General features: G+C 44.4%; 1 protein-coding gene across 8 annotated transcripts in view; it reads right to left on the bottom strand.

The window, feature by feature from the left end:
- LOC121287411 (engulfment and cell motility protein 2) overlaps positions 1–26,451 on the bottom strand; it is a 214,453-nt gene that overhangs the window by 63,092 nt on the left and 124,910 nt on the right. For all 8 annotated transcript variants that reach the window (XM_041205261.1, XM_041205267.1, XM_041205265.1 and 5 more), the window contains 2 exons: positions 25,113–25,264; positions 16,220–16,298 (listed from right to left, as the gene is read on the bottom strand). In XM_041205261.1, coding sequence (XP_041061195.1) covers positions 16,220–16,298; positions 25,113–25,264 — 231 coding nt within the window. The remainder of the gene's footprint in view (positions 1–16,219; positions 16,299–25,112; positions 25,265–26,451) is intronic.

The raw sequence follows: 26,451 nt of genomic DNA on the forward strand, positions 1-26,451 counted from the left end.
TTTTCAGGCACCATATTTAAACGGCAGCCGTGCACACATTGACGCTCTGCAGCTCAGGACCATGGCAAACACCAGAATGGCTCTGAGAAAAGACAAATGATGTGCACCCAAGTTCAGAGACAAGGCACTGGCGGCACTCAGCAGGAGATGCTGTACCCCCATGATGGGAGTCAGAGCACTGCCAACCTCACCACCAAGGTTTGGGAGGAGTTTACCAGGGCGGTCAGTGCAATCACTCCCCAGAAGAGGACCACTATCCAGTGCAGAAAAAGGATGAATGATCTCATCTGCTCCACCTGGGTAACTCAGCCTTCTTAATCTCAACTCTCATAAGGCCAGCAGGCATTTGCAGGCTTACAGTCCACAGGCACATCACACCATTCCCAGCGCAAGGGACATCATCACTGATTCTCTCACACACTCTTCGACATCTTCATCTATTCTCACATCCTGCACAAGTTGTGTCCTCAGCCCTTACATAGGGGCCACTCAACATACACAGCAGGGAGGCCTGCTTATCATATACTTTGTTATCTGTCCTGCTCACAGTCTGTTCATCTGTCTTTATGCAGGAAAAGATCAGCCAGAACAACAGGGAGAGATCCCGGAGCTCAGGCCACTCAGCCCCTTTGAGGGGCAGGCAGCAGAGCTGGCTAGCTGGAAACAGGGCCCGTTCTTGCGAGATCAGCATCTCCCAACAAGCCAGTGAGGCTCCATCCACTAGTCTTCACCCAACCTCTGAAACTGTGAATCTCTTTAATCTAGGTGAATATCCAGCCAATCATGAATTATCTCTTCTCTCTATTACAGCCTCCAACAAATGACACACTGCCAGCCAAGCCCACCCATCAGCCCCAGGCCCTAGAGTACCTCAGATAAGGATCCACTAGAGCCATCACTGCATTCATCTGCACCCTCCACCAGTACAGACACACAGCTCGATGGGACCTGGTTTTAGAGCAGGCTTGGGATCACCACCTGGTGAGCACAGCACAGATTCTGGTCCACAGCAAGCGGAGGCAGTGACAGCCAAGGTCACCAATACTCTGAGAACTGCTGGAGTCCAGGCTCCTGCTGAGTCCGAGTCTGGAATCGGCTCCAAGAAGATGCTGGAGGCCCAAAGACAGGCAGCGGTATACCAGGCAGGGTTATCAGAGGCCATCTGTAGATTAGAATGGAAGATGGAGGAGTCCAGCCATGTTCTGTCTGATGTTGTGGCGCCGACATGCCAGCACATAGAGGTCACCATTGGAAGGGAGGTGACCATCATGGAGTCCTTGGTCCAGCGGTTTGTGCTGCATATGCACTTGCACAACCACCGCTATGAGTGCAAGACATCAGTGGCTATGAGAGAGGTGGACGGGGCCCCTTCTCCTCAAGGAGTCTCCTCGGGCACCCATAGGGAGGAGGAGCATCAGCCGGACACCCCGGAGCAATCCACCCAGAGCTCTCCTGGGCTGTCCAGCTGCTCCAAGTCCCGTTGCCTATGACCCCAGCAAGTCCAGCTGCTCAGGCCAAGGAGGGTGCACCTGCCCCACAGCAGGAGACCCAAAGCAGGCCAGGGCCCCATAGGCTTCAGCCTTCCAGGGTCATCATGGACAAAAGGGCACAGCAGTCAGCAGGTTGCCTCCACCTCTGCTGTGGATTTTGGGGAAGCACCTAGATGTAGCGGTAGGATAAGAAAAATTAAGAAATATTGAGCATGCAAATGTGGCATGGGTGTGCACACACTCTAAATACTTTGCACATCTGTAAATATATTTTGCTGATCTGAAAATCACATCTAGTGAATGGCTCTTCTATCTGATGCTAGGCTCTGAGGTCAGACAAGTGTACCAGGTGTCCCCCCTCCTCCTTCTTGCTCTATCGCCATGGTGGGTGGGCAATGCATTCCTGAGACTTGTATCGGAGAATCACATCACGTGGCCTCATGAGTATCAATTTTCCAATTTGGTTTATTCCCCTGATGCTGCTACTATGTGGATCTGATAGGTTTTAATGGCGACCAGCATTGGAGTCATTTTAACTCGGTGCATCTTTCTCTGGCCTCCACGTAACGTCTGTCAGGCTCGAGTTTGGGTTACATTTCAAGTAATAGTCAAGGATCTTAAAAGCATTCATGGCGGCCTGTAGCGTGATGTCGTGACCGTGTGTACAGTTAGGCATAACCCTTATATTAGTTCCCAATCTCCACCTACATGATACAAGCTATGGACCTAGCTAGCAATTGGTGACTCCTGAATTGTCTGCCTGGCGGCAATGACTGTGTAGGATCAGAACTGTGTGTCTATGTTCATGATGCCAGACTATTAAATGAGGGAATGCCAATCTGGACCGAGGGTCTGGCTAGCGTGGCTTGACATAATCTTCCAGCCAGATCTCCGATAGGCAATCAGCAAGATTATTTGATCGCCATGATGCCATCAATGTGCTAGGTTTCCTTCTGTTTATCTGAAACTATTGGAATGATAATGTGGAGACCTAAAATGGGATCAGAGCGAAACTCCAGTAGATCTTCATGTGCTCTTTATTATCAACCAACTTACTAAGTAATGCCTAAATGCAGTGTTGACATTTTCTGGGCCACAGCTGCCAACACAATGATGGACATGAACCTGGGAAGCACCATAAGAAGGCTTGAAAAGGCTGCACCATGTCAAATTTCTTCACAGTGCGTGCTGGTGGAGTCCTTAACAGAACCACATGCTCCAGAGGCTGCCTAGCCTTACAAGGATGAAACCATAGTCACGCAAGATTGTGGCTACTCAGAATGAGATTGATGTCCTTCATTGAGATGCTAAGGATTGCAAAGAAGGTGCTAAGGATTACAAAGGAGGTGTTAATGTTGTGCCTGCATGGAGGGCACAGGAGAAAGATGCTTGTATGAGCTAGTCATCTTCACCATCCTGCAACCTTGTAGCTCTAAGGATTTCACAGGCATATCTGCCGTATCTGGCCTGTGCTATGGCCTTTTCCTATGGGGCCTCAACACCCTCACCCTCCTCCTATTAAACACCACTTGGAGGCAGCACTGAAGGTGGCAAGGGCACAGAATGCACTCTGGGTGACTTCAATGTCCACCACCAAGAGTGGCTCGGTAACACCACTACTGACTGAGCCCTAAAAGGTATATTGCTAGGGAACCAACAATAGTGACAACGATACTTGACCTCATCATCACCAACCTTCTTGCCGCAAATACATCTGTCCATGACAGTATCAGTACGAGTGACCACCACACAGTCTTTGTGGCGTCACATTGAGGATATCCTCAACCATGTTGTGTGGCACTACCAACATGCTAAATGAGATAGATTTTGAACAGATCTAGGAACACAAGACTGGGAATCCATGAAGTGATGTGGGCCATCAGCAGTAGCAGAATTGTGCCTCAACCACAATCTGCAACGTCATGGCCTGGCATATCCCCCACTCTGCTGTTATCACTAAGCCAGAGGATCAACACTGGTTCAATGAAGAGTGCAAGAAGGCATGCCTGGAGTAGCGCCAGGCATACCTAAAAATGAGGTGTCAACCTGGTGAAGCCACAACACGGGATTACATGCATGCCAAACAGCAAAAATAGCAAGTGATAGAGCTAAGAAATTCCACAACCAATAGATCAGATCTAAGCTCTGCAGTCCTGCCACATCCAGTCATGAATGGTGGTGGACAATTAAACAATCTACAAATATCCCCAACCTCAATGACAGGGGAGTCCAGCACATCAGTGCAAAAGATAAGGCTGAAGCATTTGCAACAATCTTCAGCCAGAAGTGCTGAGTGAATGACCCATCTTGGCTTTCTCCGGAGGTCCCCAGCACCACAGATGTCAGTCTTTAGCCAATTCAATTCATTCCACATGACATCAAGAAATGGCTGAATGCAGTGCAAAGGCTATGGGCCCTGACAACATTCCGGCAATAGTACTAAAGATTTGTGCTCCAGAACTTGTTGCGCCCCTAGCCAAGCTATTCCAGAACAGCTACAACACTGGCATTTACCCGGCAATGTGGAAAAGTGCCCAGGTATGTCCTGTACACAAAAAGGACAAATCCAACTAGGCCAATTACCATCCCATCAGTCTTCTCTCCATCATGAGTAAAGTGATGGAAGGGGTCACCAACAGTGCTATCAAGCGACACTTACTTAACAATAACCTACTCACTGACACTCAGTTTGGGTTCTGCTGGGGCCACTCAGCTCCTGACCTCATGGTTCAAACATGAACAAAAAAGAGCTGAACTCCACGTGAGGTGAGAGTGACTGCCCTTGACATCAAGGCAGCACTTGACCAAGTGTGGCATCAAGGAGCCCTAGCAATGCTGGAATCAATGGGAATTGGGAGGAAAATTCTCTGCTGATGTGGAGTCATACCTGGCACAAAGTAAGATGGTTGTGGTTGTTAGAGGTCAATCACCTCAGTTCCAGGACATCACTGCAGGAGTACCTCAAGGTAGTGTCCTAGGCCCAACCATCTTCAGCTGCTCCACTGGCCTTCCCAAGATCAGAAGTGGGATGTTTGCTGATGATTAGACAATGTTCAGCACCATTCGCGACTCCTCCAATACTAAAGCATTCCACGTCCGAATGCAGCAAGACCTGGACAATATCCAGCCTTAGGCTGACAAGTGGCAAGTATCATTCACACCACACTAGTGTCAGGCAATGACCACCTCCAACGAGAGAGCGCCTAACCTTCGCCCCATGACATTCACATCACTGAAATCCCAACTATCAACATTGTGGGGGTTACCATTGACCAGAAACTGAACTGGATTAGCCATATAAATACCGTGGCTACAAGAGCAGGTCAGAGGGCTAGGAATCCTGTAGTGAGTAACTCACCTCCTGAGTCCCCGAAGGCTGTCCACTGTCTACAAGGCACAAGTCAGAAGTATGATGGAATACTCTCCACTTGAATAGATAAGTGCAACTCCAGAACACTTAAGAAGCTTGACACTATCCAGGAGAAAGCAGTCTGCTTGAATGGCATCTTATCCACAAATAATCCCTCTCTCCACCACCAATTCATAGTAGCAGCGTGTACCATTTACAAGATGCACTGCAGGAACTCAACAAGCCTCAAACAGCACCTTCCAAACCCACGTCCACTACCATCTTGAAGAACAAGTGCAGCAGATTCACGGGAACACCACTATCTGGAAGTTCCTCCCCAAGCAACTTACCATCCGGACTTGGAAATATATCACCATTCCTTCATGGCCGCTGTGTCAAAACCCTGGAACTCCCTCCTAACTGCACTGTGGGTATAACTACACCACATGGATTGCAGCGGTTCAAGGCAGCAGCTCACCACTAACTTCTCAAGGACAATTAGGGATGGGCAATAAATGCTAGCCCAGCCTGCAGTGCCCACATCCCACGAATGAATAAAAAAAAAAAGCTCATCCCTCTCGACATCCTCCTCACCGGAGGAGATGTACAGCTCCTCCATCTCTGCACCTAACAACTCATCCCCATTTTGGAATGCAAAGTTGTTTAGAGCACAGCAAAGCATGATGATGCAGGACACCCTCTGAAAGAGCACTGGAAAATGCTGCCTGACCGGTCCAGACATCTAAAACACTTCTTAGCATGCCAATGATCTGCTCAATCAAGGAGCATGTTGCGGAACCAGCCACATCGTACCTCTCCTCTGAAGCACCTGTGGCTGCCAAGCGGGTGTCATTAGCCACGTCTTTTGGGGGATAGCTTTTGTCACTGATGAGCCAACCCTGGATACACTGAGGGCCTTCAAAGATCTGTGGCACCTGCAAGCGACTCAAGATGTAAGAGTCGTGTGACTTCCCAGAGTATCTCGCACAGACCTGCATAATCTGCTTTTGGTGGTTACAGATCAGCTGCACATTGAGTGAGTGGAAACTTTTTCTGTTGATGAATCATTGTGGCTGCTGCTAGGGAGCACTTCAAGCCACATGTGTGCAGTCAACGGCCCGCTGCACCTGTGGGAAGCTGAAGATCACTGCAAATCCCATTGCTCTGGCAGCCTGGCTGACTTCATCCAGGGAGAACTGGACCTAATTGTGTGTCTTACTGAATAGGGAGTCAGTGACCTCTCTGGTGAGCGGGGGATTGTAATATTCCGTACAGGTCCCCAGTGGAGCCCTGGAACGAGCCACTCACAAAAAAGTTGAGTGCAGCGGTCACCTTTAGAGCCACTGGCAATGGATGGCCTCCCGGTCCCTTTGGTGCCTGATCCTCCCCAAAGAATGTGGCAGATGTGAGCTACCACATCCCTTAACAAGCGGAGATGCTACAGCACTTTCACTCGTTCATCTGCAAGTATAAAAGGCATCTTCGACACACCCTGGGTCACGCCAAACGCCTCCATGGGATGGGTATCTCCTCCTCAACTTCTGGATCTTCATGGGGTGCTGCTGGCTCATATTCCTCAGCGCGCATCTCTTCCCTTTGCCCTGCCTAATGGTGACAGGCCCTTCTCCTCAGTTCCACGAGAGCCAGGAAAAAGACTGCCTTTGTTGTGCACTCCTCCTCATCTCTGCAGCAAAATTGAACAGAGACATGACTGACCATAACCCTGCAATGATCACCATCCATTGCCAAGCAAGGGAATAATCGTGAAGCCCTTGGGCTGCCCTCATTCCAGGCATTCCATTCCCAGATCCTCCATTGCAGTCTTTGCACAGTCACTGGAAGCTGTCTCTCACCGCCCTCCCACACACCCCAGGCATGACAGCACATTCACAGAGGGGGCTGGATCTGGATGAGTACAGTCAGGTGCTATGGGCCTCAGTCAGAGCACTGTCAGGCTGCCTTCTTTGGAATAGACTAGAGCCCAGCCTTACTCTAATGTAATGACTGTAACTGTTGAGGTGTGTAAAGCATGAACCTCTCAGCTGCGATGTGGAGAGGTCTTTGGAGCTTTTTGCATATGCACTTCAGCCATTGCCACTTTACAGTTGGATCCTTGTGATCTTTGTGCATTCCAATGAAAGGGACAAATGGTCATTCAGACCCAATCAACGTTGGGCCCCAAGCCTCGTGCCCCATGAGTTAATTGGCATTTGAGTCTTCCTAACATGTCTCAGCTGAGCCTTGCTCTTCACGTCCTGAAGCAGAAATGATCAGGGTGCCTCTTCAATCAGCCCTAAAGTACAGAAGTCGACTCCTCCCACAAGCCCTCAGTTGCCAGGGGAGGGGTCTTTTGTTCCTAGGTTATTTTTCAACTGTGCCATTCCATTGGCTGTTCAATAGTGCTGCTCAGCTTCTATTAGGAGACCAGCTTCCAACTCCCTAACTTCCCATGTGACTGTCCAAGTCCCTCCTATCGTCCTGGAACAGCATCATGCACAAGCTCCCCCCACTTCGATCACTCTCTTGCATCCCCCTCTAACCCTGGAGCCCATCATAATCCTGGTAGATATCCCTGTTCTGCCCCAGCACTATTTTCTGTTGATGCCGCCATGCCCCATGTTTACCTACTGAGACACCCCCATGAGACCAGAGTGCCCCCCTCTTAGTTACCAGTTCCACATTTACAGGCTGCAGATGCCTCCCGAGTATGACTGTGCCATCTGCGGCTCAGTACTAAGCCATCAAACCCCAGGACTGAAATGTGCGAGGGACTGACCATGCCCTACACACCACGCTGTGCACGACTGACAAAGGAGGGACAGGCCCTCCCCCACCCTGGACTCGGAAGAGGACAGGCATGCCAGGCACAGCCTTGTAGCATAGTGCACACAGCCAGAGGACTGCCTCAGGCTAAAACCTCTTTCTTTCACACCCACCCCACCGCACCCTCCCCACACGCCATTGCCACTTTTCCCTGATTTGACCTTATTCACTGATGCACTATGTAGAGATGTACTACTGAGAGGCTTCTTTAGTTGAACAATTTACAGAGCTGCTGGATTAACTGTAGGCCTTCAGCAAGGCTACAATACACTCTCTAGGCTAGGAAAACTCTGCCCCTTATAAACTTCCCCGTGCTCGGTGCTGATTGGCTGTTCTGACTATGGGGCCCTTACTCAGTAAAGTTGGCCTTAAAGCAACAATCACCACATCCCTCACCCTTTAATTCCTTGTCTTACATTCCTTATTTACACAAATTACTTTATACAGTTGAATAGAAGACAATATCAAAAATCTTAGAAATAATCACACTGACACTCTGTCATGAATTCAGGTTATACACTTATATACATAGGTCCACTAATTACAAATCAAGTCGTCTAGGGGGTTCTGTGTTCGGGTGAGAGTGTCGTAATTCTATAGCCTGAGGCTGTCCTACAGGATCAACACTAATCGGAACTGTGATAATGGGTACCCTTTCTGGCGCATGGTGGTGCCTTTTACTTTTATGGCTTCTTTTGTGTAAGTCTTCGCTCCAGGCTTAAGTGTTGGGTGCCTTCTCTCAGGTACTGAAATGTGCACTCACTCATCACTATGGCTGATGCCCCTGTATTCACCTCTATAACTGGAGGCTTCCCGTTCATGTGGAGTATGATAGTAATAGGGTTTGCTTTGACTGCTTCAAGATTAAGAGAGTGAACGTCACTATTTGATTCAATAGGGACATCAGTTATGTCCATAACTGATCAATCAGGTACTTTGGTGTTTACAGGTTCGATAACATTCCTTGGTGGCACTGTCTGTGGAAGCGTCTCCCTGCTCCTCAGCTGATCCACATGTTTATGAGCAATCCGAACTTCCATGTCTACTTGGTATGAAAGGGGTCTGGTCTCACAGACCGGGATCCAACTTGGGCCGCTACTGAAGTTTCTTACATATTACTTTTTACTTAATGGGGGTTAAAGGCTGCAAAATCCTCAGGGCTTGATAATCTACATCCCAGAGTACTAAAGGAAATGGCCCTGGAAATATTGGATGCATTGGGTCATCTTCCAAAATTTTATAGACTCTGGAGCAGTTCCTACAGCTGGGCTGACTGCTGCCCATAGCTCACAGGTACCATGGTGGTGCCTTTTACTTTTATGGCTTCTCCTGTGTAAGTCTTCGCTCCAGGCTTAAGTGTTGGGTGCCTTCTCTCAGGTACTGAAATGTGCACTCACTCATCACTATGGCTGATGCCCCTGTATTCACCTCTATAACTGGAGGCTTCCCGTTCATGTGGAGTATGATAGTAATAGGGTTTGCCTTGACTGCTTCAAGATTAAGAGAGTGAATGTCAGAAACAGTTTTTCAGGTTCTTTCATGTTATGTACTTCCAACATCTTTGCTGGCTGCTTACTTGGTGGTCTGGACTTAGCTCTGCGCTGCTTTATCAAATGTCCTCTTTTGCAATAGGAATTGCACTCGGCCTCCTTAAATCTACATGTTTCAGGAGTGAGGTTACCCCAACATGGGTAACATTTCAGCTTCAGAATTGCTGTCTGATTGCTTCCGGTATATTGTCTTGCTTTCTGGGTGATTGGGAATGATTCTCGCTTTGCGGCTGCTTCTGCGGTTTTGGCGCCATGCCTGGCTGTAGGTTCCCACCCTAACTGGTAAATGGTGCTATTCTGTAAGCTCTGTAGCTCCTCTGAATCTTTTTCAGCGCTTTCCATGGCCAGTGCTATCTCCACTGCTTGTTTAAAATTTATATCAACTTCTGCCAACAATCGAGACTGAATGGCGTCATTGCACACGCCACAAACTAGCAGATGCCATAGCATGTCGTTCAGGGTTGCTCCGAAATCACAATGCTCTGACAATTGCTTCAATTTAGAAATATAAGTTGCGATCGATTCGCCTGGGGCCCTCACCCTTATATTAGATTTGAATCTTTGCATAATGACTGATGGTGTGGGCTGAAAATGGCCCTTCACTAAATCCACGAGCTCATTGAACGATTTGGAGTCGGGGGCACTTGGGGCTGAGAGAACTGAATAAGGTTTGACTCCCACAGATGCTCAAGAGAGTTGCTTTGTGCTTTGCCTCCTCCCCTATTTCATTGGCCTGGAAATAAAATCCGGAGTCAAATGCGTCAATCCTCCCAAAGAGAAGCATCCTGGTGCGTATATATTTTTTTCCTTCTTTAAAATGAGATACTCACAGTTATAGGGTGAGAGGCAGGGCAAGAATCATTCATCCTCATTGCCAGATGTAGAGATGTACTAGCAAGAGGCTCCTTTAGTTGAACAATGAACTTTATTTACAGAGCTGCTGCATTAGCTGCTGGCCTCCAACAAGGCTAAAATACACTTACGAGACTAGGAAAATTCCACCCCTTATAAACTTCCCCACGCTCGGTGCTGATTGGCTGTTGACCACATGATGCTTACTCAGTAAGGCTGGTTGTAAAGCAACAATCACCATGCACTATTACCATTAAAATCTCTACTTCTTCCTGTCATACACTGCTTATCTTTATCCAAACGCTACACTGCTCTATTGCCTTGACTTTTCACTTCATGTTTATAAATTTCCTCTCACCTAAACATTAACCTGCTCTTTTAGTTTAAAAAGCCTATCTTCAGCTTCAATTTTTATGTTTGCCATGACACCATTCCCAGTCTGGTTTAAGTGGAGCCTATTTCAGCAGAACAGTCCCCTCTTTCCCCAGTACTGATGCCAGAAGCAGTGAATCGAAACCCCTGTCCCACTATTTGAGGCACACATTCAGCCGTCTGATCTGTTTGACACTATGCCAATTTACACGTGGGTCAGGTAGTAATCCAGAGATTGCTATCACTGAGGTTCTGTTTATTAATTTGGATCCTAGCCCCTAAAACACCCTCAGCAGAACCTTATTCTTCATTCTCCTTTTGCTAGTCACAACAACGGTATTCTCCCACTCCAAAATACTTTGAGCCGTGATGTAATATCCTTAAGACAACTTTTGGAATTCTCGGGCGTAGCTGCTGACAGCAGTATCCATCTCCCTGACCACATTGCCCCCTATCACTGAAACATTCCTTTTCGCTCTCCCCACTTGAATGTCCTCCTGTACCAAGGTGCTGTGGTCAGTTTGCTCATTCATCTTGCAAACATTGCTCGACTTCACACAAGCAGCAAGGATCTTCAAGTTCTGTCGAAGGGTCATGAGGACTCGAAACGTCAACTCTTTTCTTCGCCGCCGATGCTGCCAGACCTGCTGAGTTTTTCCAGGTAATTCTGTGTTTGTTTTTGATTTCCAGCATCTGCAGTTTTTTTGTTTTTAGGACCTTGTAGCCGTTGGACAAGGGAAAAGACCAAGGTTCCTTCAGCACCTGGGGGTCCCTTACTGCCTGACTTACAGTCACACCCTTCTGCCCCTGACCACTAATCCGACCACCACTGCCCAACCTAATGGGGTGCGACTGACTCTTGGGTCAGTGTCCAGGTAACTCTACCCCTCCCCAAAACCCCACAATGTCTGCACTTTGGATTCCAGCTCAACAACTCTGAACTGAAGTTCCTTGAGATGTAGACACTTACTGAAGGTCGTCAATGCTCGTCACAAACTTCCACATGTGGCAGTTGTGGCACCACCACCCATCCTGCTATCCCTATGGAATCCGATTTTAATTATCTAGTTAATTAAAATTTAGATATTCAATCAACCTGATAATTCAATCTAACTTAAGTTGTAGATTAATATTTACCTGAAACACAAACCACAATAAATCTTAGAGTCAAAAACTAGCAACTCCTTCTCCATCTGCACCAAATTCCCACTCTCACCAAATTCCCAACTCTTAGAGATTCTATCACCACTCCAACAACAGCTTCTTGTAACTTCTCACAAGATCATAAGTGGAGTTGAGGATTATCAAATCAGCCATGATCCCATTGAAAGGCGGGGCAGACTCAATGGGCCAAAAGGCCTACTTCTGCTCCTACGTCTTATGGTCTAAACAGGAGGGGGAATAGGCCATTCGGCTCCTTGAGCCGGCTCTGCCATTCAATAAGCTGGCAACACCAATAAACTACTTCCAGCTAGAGGGAGCTTTCTTCTGCATTTGCCAATTTACTATTTTGTTTTGAATTACACTATATCTACGGTCTCATCAGGGTGAAGGTCAAGAACTTGAGGCAAGTGGCAGGCAGTGCATCATGTTTCAGTGACTGGCATTTTATGTTTGGTCGCTATCATCAGTGATAACAAATGCGATGTTAAACAGAGTGAAAAATATAAGCGTTTTGGCCAATGTTGGTGTTGGCATACCGTTCCAAGTATTGGTCTGTTTTTAAGCAGGCAGTGGAGGGGGGCTAACATGCCAATTCACCAACAGTAAAGCCCGGTGAGATGTTGCAATTCTGTTCATGTGCCTCTAGTTATAGAACACAGGAGGCAGCCATTTGGCCCCTCGTGCCTGTGGCAGTTCTTTGAAAGTGCAACAGTTCAAGGTGGCAGCTCACCACCATCTTCTCAAGGGCAATTAGGGGAGGGCAACAAATGCTGGGCCAGGCAGCGACGTCCACACCCTGTGAAAGAATAAATATTTTTTAAAAACCAAATAGCTCTTCTCTCCCACTCTTTCCCCACAACCATGCAAATTTTTCTCTTTCGACTATTTATGCAATTCTAATTTGAAAATTATTACTGAATCTGTTTGCATCACCCATTCAGGTGGTATGCTTCGGATCACAGCAACTCGCTGCATAAAGAAATGCTAGTCTCCCAGATGATTCAGTGTAAACAGTTTCTTGTCATGAAGAGATTAATGTCTATAATATTACTGGAAACTATCTTTAAAAATGGAGTTTAGTGGTGTCTGTGTCTATGGGTGGGTGTGTATGTGTGTGTCTTAATTGGATTAAAGCCAGCTAGTCTGGGTGCTTTGATGTATAGAAAGAAGTAGGTTTGAAATGGTAATTAGATAAACATGGGCAAGTACAGAAACATAGATGTTAAGTGTGTACATTTGTATTTGTTGAATAAAGCATTCAAGAATGGGAGTACAATCTTGCACCTAGCTGGGAGACATTGGGAGTACTAATAAAATTAGTGGGATGAAAATGTTATTGTTAGAAGATGTGATGTTAAAAGCCTAGGATACCATGGAAAATTTACATTCAAAAGGAAAAGCTTGGTATAAACAGAAAGGAGTTTGTGTGTGTAAGAGAGGCATTTAAGATCTAAACAGCCTGATTGCCTCCAACAGTGTCTGCAAGAAACCAACCTGCAGGGAACCTCATTTTGAATTTGTGAGGTCAAATGTGCTTTGCCTGGGGTCTTTTTAATTCTATGAGTTTTACTGTTGCCTTAATGGGGGTGTAACAGAGAGTCAGATTAATTAGGGGATTTTTGTAGTTATTATTGTAGTAATTTTGTAGACATATGTATGTGCTTATAATTTTTCTTGTATTAATAAATGTTTAATTTAGTTCTATAAAAAAACCTCGAGACTCAGTGCTCTTATTACTACTGAATTCAAAGCCTGCATCTCAAAAATACAAATTGCAAAAATGGATTATGACAGTTGTTTCAAGTTCCCCTCTGGGATTTGAACAACTCAGCCCTTACCATCAGCTGTGTCATAATATTCTTCACAGCTATTTTATCAAAACCCTGACAATTTTGAAAAGCTTCATGAAATCACCCTTTAACCTTATGGGTTCAAATGAAAAAAACACCATATTTTCATTTGGGTCCTTTTGCTTCTATGTTCCCTTTTATGGGTTCCCAATGACATTTTGAGAGCATATAATTGATCAATGGTTACTGCCACCTGTCCTGAACAGAGCATGGCTTAGTCTGCAACCAGGTTCAAAGCATCCATTCAGTTTTACATCTCCAAAATTATGCTGCCCATATACTAACTTGCACCAAGTCACATTCACTCTTCATCCCAATGTTCATGTACCACCAGCACTGCTATGCATTTAAAATTCTCATATTTAAATCCTGGCAAGGCCTCACCCCTTCCCAACTCTGTAACCTTTTCCAATTCTGGCATTTTATGCATCTCTGATTTTAATTGCTCCAACATTGGCAACCGTGCCTTCAGCTACCTAGGTCCTAAGTTTGGGAATGCCCTCTCTAAACCACTCTGCTTCTCTACCTCTTACTCCTCATTTAGGATGCTTCTTAAAAACCCTATTTCTTTGACCAAGCTTTTGATCACCTGGCCTGGTATCTCTATGTAGCTCATTCCTAAAAGGAAAAAACAGTAAAACTGGAAAATGAAGGGTACAAGTAAAACCTGTCCTAATTGGTCTTGTAGTACCTTAAAATGGAACTCCAGTATTACTGGTGCCAGAATTACTGTTTTTTGCTGAGATTTGAAATTTTTGAACTGGTTCTTCCTTCTGAGAGTGCCGTGGGACATTTTCCTATATTAAAGGCTCTAAAATAAGAGCAAGTTGTTGTCATTTCCACCTATTCTTTTGTATTTATCACCTAATAAGGACAGCACTGTTTTGTTAACATTTTATGAGAGGTGCATTGGGCAGGAGCAATCTTGGCTGACACCCTGGGTTCCAGGGATGAAAACCCTGAAAGGGAAAGGAAACGTAGGCTATTTTGGAAATAGAATTAAACGAGAAAGCCATGGTGGTGGTGGTTAAAATCTATCCACACGCCAGTGAGTCATAGCCTCCGCCTTAATCCCAATGCAGAAGGAGATGGCGCGAGAGGTAGAAAGCATAGTGTTTTTACCTGGATGAGAGCAAACTAGCTCAAGATCAGTTGGGACTTAACAAAGGATGTGGGAGTAGAAGACCACATACAGCAGCAACTATCCGCAACACCACTAAGACATTTTCAGTGTGCAGGCGGTGCTTGAGGAAGAAAGATAATTCTGTTACTGCCTGCTGTGGCAATGAAAGTTTTGAAATGACACGCATTAATCATTACTTACTGTCAAAGGGAGAGCGAGACCAGATTCCTCCCCTTCTGAGGAGGGAAGGACAGACTGTCCGTGACAGCAGAGACCGCCATACAATAGTGTCACACCAACCGGCCGTATCCACAGAGCATGAGTTAGAGTAGCAACAAGAAGAGATAAGCGGTTAGTATGACAGACAGGAAAGAGCATAATAGAGGCGGGGGGGAGGGAATGGTGTGTACGAGGAACAGTGGAAGGATCATGAGCACCTATTATAGTTTCAGGGAATGAAAATCTAATAAAAAGATCCCAAGGGGATAAGGTCATAAACTCAGAGCTTCATGGAACGCATGAATGGGGGAATTGTCACTTGTGATTAGTGGCAGATAGTAAGGGGAAAGTACAAATCCACCTTCTCCTTCATATTTTCCATAACTAATATTTAGGAAGGATATCAAAGCTATGAGGTAGGTAAGGAAGAGATTCACCAAGAATGAGACTTTACTTACAAAGGAAAAAAAAATGGCTGTTTTGTTTGGAGTAGAGAAGTTATGAGGGAATCTGGTAGAGGCATTCAAAATAAAGGATTTTGATAGGGCAAACCGAAGGAAAAAACTACTAGTATCTACAGGGGTTAAACTTTAAGGTAATCAAAAGAAAGTAAAAGTGGAGGGGATGGGACTTTTATTTTGTATATACACAGGGTGCTCTTAAATGCTACCAGAAACACTCTTATCAGAACCAGTGGTGGCAGCAGAGTCCAAAGTGAATTTTAAAGCAGAGTGAATAATTAGTTTAAAAAGTAAAATTTGAAAAGTGATAGGGAAAGAAGCTCAGCCCCGTCAGAAAATGTAGCCGCAAAACTTAGCTAGGGAGTTCCAGTTTATAATCTCCGCCGACCCTCCAAGATCTTGGCGTTCCTCCAATTCTGCTCTTTTGGGGATTTCCCACTTACTCCCCCAAAGATAGAGGGGAGGAAAATGTCTTCAGATGCCTAGGTACGAAGCTCTGACGTTTGCTCCCTAAATCTCTTCACTCACTTTAGCTCTTTCCTCCTTTGAAAATGCTCTTTAAAACATCTTTGGCCATGCTTTAGTCACCTTTCTTAACGGCTCTTGGTGTGGCTTAATGTTAATTTGTTTTATTAAGCTCTTGCAAAGTGCCTTGGAATATTTTACCACATTAAAGGGGGTGAGATAAATGCAAGTTGCCACTGTTATTGAGATGAAAGTTGACAAAAAGCAGAGAGCAGACATGAATGGAGGGGTGGTTATAGTCGGCAATAAGCAGCACAGTGGACTGTGTTAGTAAGACTACTGCTTAATGACATTAAACAAAGCAACGCTAATGCAGGATGCTTTAAACTGATGTAGTACAGGATTAAGCAAGCTGCTATCGGGATCTGAAGAGATTATAGTGGGGAAATGAGATACCCAGACAGACAAAGAGTGAGAGAGAGAGACAGACAGAAGACTAACCTGCCTACGGTCCTCCGGTGCTTTCAGGAATAAAGCATTGATCAGCGCGATGGCATACGTCTGGATTTCCTGGTTTGATCTGTGGAGACAATGGCATGTCCAGAATTATTGGCCATCTGAATCTGTCCTGCTGTGGGTTCATGTTGTGTTGCTCACTTTCTCTCCACCTCTATCAGAGGCACCAAATATTGCCAAGGCATCTTTACCACTTCTGTGGCAGTCAGATATCCAGCTACCTTATCCAGGCAGCTCAATCATAAACTTGTGAAAATGTGGAGTTTATCTGGCACCTTTCACAACCTTAGGATGTCACAAAGCCCTTTCCAGCCAATAGAGTATCTTTTGAAGTGTAATCACTGTTGTAATGTAGGCAACCAAGTTGCTAAATTGTGAAAAGAGCAATGTGATAATCATCAGATCGTATGCTTTAGATGTAGGTTAAATGCAATGCTGGCCCAGACATTGCAGACAAAGCCTCTGCTCCTCTTTGAAACAGAGTAATGGGATCTTTTGGATCTAAACATACAGCAGGTGGGACCTTGATTTGATGTTTTACTTGAAAGACTCCCTGAAACTGAAGTGTCAGCCTACTCTGAGTAGGCGTTGAACCCACAACCTTCTGAGTCAGGGGCAAGAGTGCTATCAACTTAGCTAATGACACCTAAACTCCTTAGCCAGGAATCAAACTCCAGTCACAGTAGTGAGAGGGCTGAATTCTAACTTCTGGACATTCTGGGACCTCCAGCAGGGCTAAGAACAAAATAAGCTAGATAAAGGCTTTCAGCTGTCTGTGCACCAAACTCTGGAATTCCTTCCTTAAATCTCTCCACTTCTCTCTCCTCCTTTAAGATGTTTCATAAACTCTACTTCATCCCCCTTCTATTATTGCTAATGTGACTTTGTGTCAAACTTTGTACAACCGCGAAGCAACTTATAATGCTTTATTGCATTAAAGGTGCTTTATAAATACATGTTGTTGTTACAAAATGAGAATATTGATTTAGAAACACTATACCCCAAAGTGACAGATTACAGCCTTGAATTCGCATGTTGTGAGCTACTTGGAAATTTCTCTGCTGCACTAAAAACCACCAACACTGACCATTAATGGTCTTTGATTTGTGATGTCCATTCAGAATGAAGAACATCCAGGAGATAAACATTCAAGATTGCATTTTTTCACTTGGTCAGTCATTGTGAAATAATGCAGTGTCTGATAATCAGGGAACAATGCTTACCCGGGAGGGATAGACATTCGTAAACCAGTGAAGTGGGGCAGGGAAGGTGTGGTGCGGAGTGGAGTGGAGTGCGAGGGGGGTGTAATGGGTGTGAATAAGCAAAGCATTAGTTTTATCTTCTCTGCCTGTGGAATTAGTAAACCTTCAAATTCTTTGGGTATATAGAAGACCCATTTGTTACACCAGGGCACACTAAAGCTAAAGGAACAGGAAGCTGAATTACTAAATATAATTGATCAATAGAACTCAGGATTCACCAGGTAATCTGAATAATCACAACAGTCAGAGAGCTTGTGAGCACTTTGGTTTTAGATGCCTAGCACGGAGGGGGATGAAGAGCTGTTGAGAAACAGAGATTATAATTGGAATCCAATTAAATTGAAATCCCCAATAATCCAGCAGACTATTACAAAACATTCCTTGTAACTATTCGATTCAACATACACCGTAAGCCTGGTTTGTATAATAGGTGATGCTCCTACATATCGATAGAGTGGCAACAGACTGTGCTCGGCGGCACAAACTCAAGGGAGTGGGGGCAGGGACACCCTTGTGTTACTGTGCCATCCATTCAGAATGTAACAACATTTGACCCGGGAGCAGTAAGGAAACTCTAATTACTTTGAAATGTTTGTGGAATCCATAATTATTTTTGAAAATGTTTGAAAAGGATTCAAATTGTTTGCATCACTTGTAAAGAGATCAATTATATTTTCTGGATAATAAGCAATACTGGTCAATACTGGACCTGGCAGCTCCCCTTGACCTGGAAACAGTACCAACAGGCAGGAATTTAAAATACGGAGGCTGTGTGGCAGCCACAAGACCAGAGACACCAAGAGAAGAGAGAAGCTGAGAAGGTTCCAGAACGAAGTGTGCCATTGTATGGAAGACTGCATGGGAGGAACCATTTTTACATGGCTGCTCACTTCTGTGGAGAATCAGCTAAGTATTTGAAGAAAGGAACTGGAATTTTGATCAGAAGAACTTTGTGGCTGAAAATGTTGGCTATACAGGCAGAATGGACTACCTGCTACCTCTGTAAAATGGTCTTAATTGTATATGCTATTCCATGTGTAACTTATAGTTTATACCAACTGTAATTTGCCTGTTGATTCATGTTTAATTTGCGTTGATTCCGATTCATGTCAAAGTTACAAAAATTGAAATCTTGTCCGGTAGTTTCTTCATTTGGGGCTTGTTCAGTAAATTTGATTCTTTTGATTTGCAGATGAGGTCGTTAACAACTACCAAAAACAACTTACTAATAAAAGGAAATTTGAACCCCATTCCAAATGAGCAGGACACAGCATCAGCAGGGTTCGGTTGCCAGGTACAAGTAATTTGCTTTTGCAGAACTGTGGCACAGATTAATTGTGAGGATTAGGTAATAGTAATTTCCTCTCCTCCCTGGCATGCATTGTATAAGACCTAATAGACAATGTTTACTTTATTTATAGCTTTGTATGAATAATGAATAAAGAATACATTGCCATTAACTGACCCAGGAAGTCCCTTAACACTTTACAGCTAATTAAATGCTTTTTAAAAGTACAGTCACTGTAACATCACCCAATTCCACCCCTACCTCAGCTTGCCTGCTGCTGAAATCCTCATTCATGCCTTTGTTCCCTTTGGATTTGACTATTCCAACACATTCCCAGCTGGTCTCCCACTTTCTAGCCCCCGCAAACTTGAGGTAATCTAAAACTCTGCTGCCCGTGTCTTAATTCACACCAAGTCCCGCTCCCCTAACACCCTCCCTAAACTCTCCAGCTCTCTACCTCGCTTCCCTCCTTTAAGACACTCTTTAAAATGTATTTAACCTAGCTTTTGGTCATCTGACCTAATATCGCCTTATGTAATTGGAGTCATACTTTGTTTTGCAATGGTCCTGTGAAGCACCTTGGGTCATTTTAATACATTAAAAGGTGCTTTCGGAGTGTAAGTTGTTGTTCTAATGAAAGGACTGCAACAGCCAACATAAGCACAAAGAGTGACTGCCTTTGACATCAAGGCAGCATTTGACCGAGTGTGCCATCAGTGAACCCTAGCAAAACTGGAGTCAATGGGAATTGAGAGAAAAACTCTCCGCTGGTTGGAATCATATCTAGCACAAAGGAATTGGCTGTGATTGTTGCAAGTCACTCATCTCAAACCTGAGACATGGCTGCAGGAGTATGTCAGGGCAGTGTCCTAGACCCAACCATCTTCAGCTGTTCATCAATGACCTTCCTTCCATCATAAGGTCAGAAGTGGGGCTGTTCATGGATGATTGCACAATGTTCAGCACCATTCGTGACTCTTCAGATACTGAAGCAGTCCATGTCTAAATGCAACAAGACCTGGACAACATTCAGGCTTGGGATAATAAGTGGTAAGTAACATTTGTGCCACACAAGTGCCAGGCAATGACCATCACCAACAAGAGAATCTAACCATCATCCCTTGACACTCAATGGCATTACCATTGCTAAATCTTCCACTATCAACATCCTGTGGTTATCATTGACCAGAAAGTGAACTGGGCCAGCCACATAAATTCTGTGGCTACAAGAGCAGGTCATAGGCTGGGAATTCTGTGAAGAGTAACTCACTTCCTGAGTTCCCAAAGCCTGTCCACTATCTACAAGGCACAGGTCAGGAGTGTGATGGAATACTCTCCACTTGCCTGGATGAATGCAGCTCCAGCAACACAAGAAGCTTGACACCATCCAGGAAAAGCAGCCTTCATGATTGACAACCCATCCATCCCTTTCAACAGTCACCCCCTCCACCACTGATGAACAGCGGCAACAGTGTGTACCATCTACAAGATGCACAGCAGCAACTCCCGAAGGCTCCTTCAACAGCACCTTCCAAAACCGTGACCTCTACCACCTAGAAGGACAAGGGCAGCAGATGCATGGGAATACCACCACCTGGAAGTTCCCCTCCAAGTCTCACACCATCCTGACTTGGAAATATATCGCCGTTCCTTCACTGTCACTGGGTCAAAATCCTGGAACTCTTTCCCCAACAGCACTGTGGGGGTACCTACATCATATGGACTGCAGTGGTTCAAGAAAGCAGCTCACCACTACCTTCTCAAGGGCAGTTAGGGATGGGAAATAAATGTTGACCTAGCCAGCGACCCCCACATCCCATGAACAAATATATAACCAACATTTATCTTATTGTTGACCAGATCTTAATGACATTGTTTGAGGAACAAAAATTGGCTAGATTACTGAGAAAGCACTCTGCCCTTTTTCAAATTGTGCATGAGATCTTTTAATTCCAACTTCCATCTTTTACTCGGGAGATGGTCGTATATTGGTAATGTCACTAGTAATCCAGAGGCCCAGGTTAATGCTCTGGGGGCACAGGTTCAAATCCCACCATGGTAATTGATGGAATTTAAATTAAATTAATTAATAGATCTGGAATTGAAAGCAAGTTTCAGTGACGGTGATCATGAAATTATCATTGATTGTTGTAGAGACCCATCTGATTCACAAATATCCTTCAGGGAAGGAAATCTGCCATCCTTATCTGGTCTGGCTTACGTGTGACTCCAGACCCATTGCAATGTGATAGACTCTTAACTGCCTCTGAAATGGCCTAGCAAGCCACTTGGTTTAAGGGCAAATAGGGATGGGCAACAAATGCTGACCTTGCCAACAACATCCACAACCCATCAAAGAATAAAAAAACCTCAGATGGCAGATTGAGTGTAGTGTCTCGTTGCAAAGACAGCATACCTGACACTGCAGCACTCTTTCAGCACTGCAAAGTATGGAAACGTTCATGAGCCTCCAGGCTACAAGATGACTTGCATCTCTGTGATTCAATAAGAAACAAGCTATGGATTTAAAGGAAAGCTCCAGATCAACAAAAAACCTCTTGACTGCTTTGAGGATGTTAAAGAAGACAGTGGAAATCCTGATGTTATAATTTGCTTGGACCTTCAAGATTTTATTATGTGAAAGGTCTCGAACTAAAACTAAACAGCCACAAAAATGCAAGGTACAAATGACTGGAGAAGAGGTGTAAGAAAGAGAGCACAGGCATGAGGTGTAATGTTAGACTGAAGTGAGATACTGAGTGCAATTGCACAAAGATTGACAATTGGTTTCCTGTTTTTAGTTTACGTCACTAATAATAATGGATAGCAAGCCTATTAAATTCATTGTATGCTAAAGTAATGAGCAGTGGAGGCAGAGGGTTGCAAAAGGCTTAATTTAGAGCTGTGGTTCTTAAACCTTTTGCTGTTGAAGTGTCCCTTTTCAGAAAGATTTGTAATCACTGACCTCCCACCCCTCATTTAAATCATCATACTATATAATACCCATAATATAGAAGTGTTGCGTGTAAACAGTGTTTTAATAAATTGGCATTTACCTACAGACATCAGTGAGATGAGTGCACCAACTTAAATACTTAAAAAAAAAACTCCCCTCTTGAACAAGGCTGAACTTGCAGTTACCAAGGCTGTGGTGGGCCTAAGTCTACCTGGCAACTTTTGTACCACTCTCAGCACACACTCCCCTCAGTGAGGCAGGCACCCCATGCACAAATGGCGGCTCATCCAGACCGGCCTTGCACCAAGCCCTTGCATCAGCCATTCATTCACTTATTGATGGACCCCCGTACAGATCTTCAGGAGGTCCACAGACCTCCATTTAGGAACCATGGATTTAGTTCACTCGCAGCCTCATTTGGGAGGGGACGCTTAATAGAGGCGTGTATAATTGCGAAAGGTTTTGAAAGTGTAAATGGGGAGAAAGTATTTCCATTGGCTGGAGGGTTGGTTACCAGAAGGCAAAGGTTTAAGATAATTGGGAAAGGACCCAGAAAGGGAGATGAAAAGAAAGTTGTTTTGATACCCTTTCAAAAGGGAATGGGTTACCTACTTGAAAAGGAAACATTTGCAGTTTTATGGAGAAAGAGCAAGGGAGTGGGACTAATCAGACAGCTCTTCCAAGAGTTAGCACAGGCACAATGTACTGAACAGCCTCTTTCTGTGCTGCAAGATTCTTCGATTCTCCAGTAACAAATGCTTTCTTCACATTTTAAACTCACTTCTCATTAATTTAAATTTTTGCAGTTTGGTTCCAAATTACTTTGAAGTAAAATTTGCACTTTTACCTCGTTTGTGTAACTTACTTTTTTTTATTCAAACACAGGATCGTTGGCTAGGCCTAATTGCCCTTGAGAAGGTGGTGGTGAGCTGCTTATTTGAACTGCTGCAGGTAGGTACACCCACAGTGCTGTAAGGAAGCAGGTTCCAGGATTTTGATCCAGCAACAGTGAAGGAATGCTTTATTTGATTTACCTTGGTGAGGTATGTGGCTCCAAGTCTCACAGTTTGACCTTTCTCTAAGCCATGCTAACAATTCAGCCCCTTTACACCTGGGATCAGCCTTGAGTGGTAAATTCAGCATTTCCAAGCTTATAGTGGGGATCCAGGGAGAGTGATTGGAGGTAATGTTGCAACTGAGAACCAATCCTCCAGACAAGCTGGAGTTTAGCTCCTTACTGGATATTAGGAAGGCCTTTGTTACTTGATAGTGATCCATTGCTTAGAATAATCTGCCAGGCAGAGGTATAAGAAAATAAGGGCATAAGAAATAGGAACAGGGGTAGGCCAATTGTCCCCTTGAGCCTGCTCTGCCATTCAATAAGATCATGGCTGATTTTCTTGTGTTCAATTTCCACATTCCTGTCTATCCCCGATAATCTTCGATTCCCTTGCCTAACAAGAATCTATCTATCTCTGCCTTAAAAATATTTAATGACCCTGCTTCCACCACTTCTGAGGCAGCGAATTCCAAAGTCACACAAGCCTCAGAAAAAATCTCCTCATCTCTGTCCTAAAAGGGCGACCCCTAATTTTAAACAGTGCCCGCTAGTTCTGGACGCACCCACAAAAAGAAACATCCTTTTGACGTCCACCTTGTCAAGGCCATTCAGGATCTTGTATACTTCAATCACATCACCACTCACTCTTCTAAACTCCAGTGGAAACAAGCCCAGTCTGTCCAACCTTTCCTCATAAGACAACCCTGTCATTCCAGGTATCAATCTCGTAAACCTCCTTTGAACCGCCTCCAATGCATTTACATCCTTCCTTAAATAAGGAGACCAAAACTGCACACAGTATTCAATCTCACCAATGCCCTGTGTAACTGAAACATAACATCCTTACTTTTATGTTCAATCCCTCTCATAATAAAGGATAGCATTCCATTAGCTTTCTTAATTACTTGCTGTAACTGATACTAACTTTGTGTGGCTCACGTACTAGAATGCCTAGATCCCTTGCACCTCAGAATTATGCAGCCGTTCTCCACGTAAGTAATACTCTGGTATTTTGTTCTTCTTGCCAAAGAGAACAACTTTGCATTTTCCCACATTAAACTCCCATTTGCCAGATCTTTTCCCACTCACTCAACCTATCCAAATCCATCTGCAACCTCCTCATGCCCTCTTTGCAACATTCTTTCCTACTGATCGTGTCCTCTGCAAATTTACCTACCATGCCATCACGCCCCTCATCTAAGTAATTGATGTAAATCATAAAAAGTTGAGGCCCCAGTACAGTCAGACCCCTGTGGGGCTCCACTCATCACATCCTGCCAATTAGAAAAAGACCCATTTGTGCATACTCCCTGCTTTCTGCAAGCCAACCAATCTTCTATTCATGCTAATACATTACCTACCACACCATGTGCTTTTATTTTCCATAATAATCTTTGGTATAGAGGCCAAAATCTTTGCTACGGAGACCAAAATATTTACAGACATCCTATGGATGTTTCAATGGGAGGATTTCGGTACTAGAAGAATGTGGTCAATCTTGTACTTTACATATGATATTACCCCTCATCCCTGTCACTAGCCTAAGGGACTCTGAAGCTTATTCCAGCACTTCATTATGGTCCTGACTGAGATTGTGAAATCAGATTGGCTGGAGGAGGGGCAGTGATGGTGAGAAATAGCTACCAGGTGCATGACTTTTGCACCACACTTTCATTCATGAACCAGAGGAGGAGGTGGTGCAAGCGAAGATTAATTTTAAACTAAAAATAAGCCGGTTTGACCAGTTGCATGACACGTAACCGGGACTAGTTGAATAGTTCTTCAAAGAACCAGCACAGTCATGATGGGAAAAATGGCCTCTTTCTGTGCCAAATAATTCTAATTCTAAAAATGTGTGACAGGTGCTTAAGTTTTGTATAATTTACCTTCTTATGTGATGACAATGAAAGGTTAATCCAGATCAGTGCTGCTGAGATGATAACATCCCAGTGACAATAGATGGCAGTGTCCTCACGTTAGACAGACAGGATCCTTGCCATCTCTACAGGCAGTTTTATCGGTTCAGGATCAGTAATTCTGCAGCCCCTCCTCAGACAAAGCTCACACAGACAGTGCAAGACTGAGGTCAGTGCTATGAGTGAACCCCACTCTCTAATATAGTTTTCAAATCAAGGAAGCGACTCATAATAGCAAAAGCCAGACGAAGATACACAGAGTAGCCAAGCTTCAGAATCCCTTTGTTCAAGTTTCAACATATTGCTCAGGATTCAAGGTCTAACTAAGAATATATGGTCCACTGAGCTGTCTAATACTCACAGCTGGGCTTGTGCAATGAGCTGTGTAATACTTACACCTGTAGATGTGCAATTAGCTGTCCTACAGTGATTTCCTCTGCCACTTTCTTGTAGAGACTCTGGCTGTTCAACACCATGCTCTCAAGAATAGCCAGGGACCGCTGCAGGATGGAGGCATCCACCGTTGTTTGGTTGACATAACTTGCAATCTGAGAAACAAAAACAGAAATGCTTCATTCGGAATAGGAAGCAAGCACTTGTTAAAGTGGATATAGGCATCTAAAAAGGGACAAAGCTGATATCCTTTCCGAAGTTACTTCACTCCCAGAGGTAAAGGTTTCCATTTAGTACGTGGATTTAGGTAAATATTGAGAGACTGAGACAGATGTAAGGACATGGGAAGAAAATTTCACAATGGGATTAGCTTCAGACCGTTCTTGCAAAGAGCTAGCACAGAGACAGGGGGCCAAATGGCCTCCCATGCACTCTAAAAGAACTATATTTCTAACTGTTCCTCTTGATTTTCATCCTTGTATAATAACTAAATTGTTAAGTTTTGGAAAAGGCTTAGCACGCCAAATTTGTTGGATGGGAAACTGAGGGCATAATCTTCTGGCACATGAGGCCAGCTAGTTGTAAGCAGTCATAAACCTGCTAGTTAACTATCAGACAAAGAAACCAGGGGAAGCATAGAAGGGACTTAACCCTAGCCACTGCCTCGGACAGACACAACCCATCTTCAAATGTGCATTACTGTTGTTTTGCATCTTCTACATGAAATATCAACACAACATATGGCAATGCTGAACACAAAAATAAATCTGTTCTAGAAAGATGGACTTCCCTGCCAGAGCCCTCTTGAAAATAATTTTGTTTTCACAAGCCAAGAATGAGAGTTATCTGAATTATAGGGACTGGTGCAGCAGTTAGAGATCTTCCTGCATACAGACTAGAAAAAAACGTTTGCATTTATATAGCAACTTTTGCAGCCTCACAGAACCCCAAAGTGCTTTACAGCCAATAAGCATCTTTAGTACAGCTATTGCAGTAATGTAGGAATGGGGCAGCGAATTAGTGTGCAGCAAGGTTCCTCAACTACCCTGGTCTTCTTCAAATAATGTTTTAGAATTTGTACAGCCACCTCAGAGTGGCCTTGGTTTAATATCTTATCCAAAAGACAACACGCCTGACTGTGCAGCACTCCCTCACTACTTCAATATGAGAGAGAGAGAGAGAGAGAGAGAGAGAGAGAGAGAGAGAGTGGGTTCGAATCCCACTAAGGCAGCTGGTGGAAAATAAATTTATTTAATAAAAATCTGGAATATAAAGCTAATCTCAGTAATGACGATCAAGAACCTATCAACAATTGTTGTAAAGAATCCATCTGGTTCACTAG

The sequence above is a fragment of the Carcharodon carcharias genome, chromosome 14 (assembly GCF_017639515.1).
Source record: "Carcharodon carcharias isolate sCarCar2 chromosome 14, sCarCar2.pri, whole genome shotgun sequence".
Classification (NCBI taxonomy): domain Eukaryota; kingdom Metazoa; phylum Chordata; class Chondrichthyes; order Lamniformes; family Lamnidae; genus Carcharodon; species Carcharodon carcharias.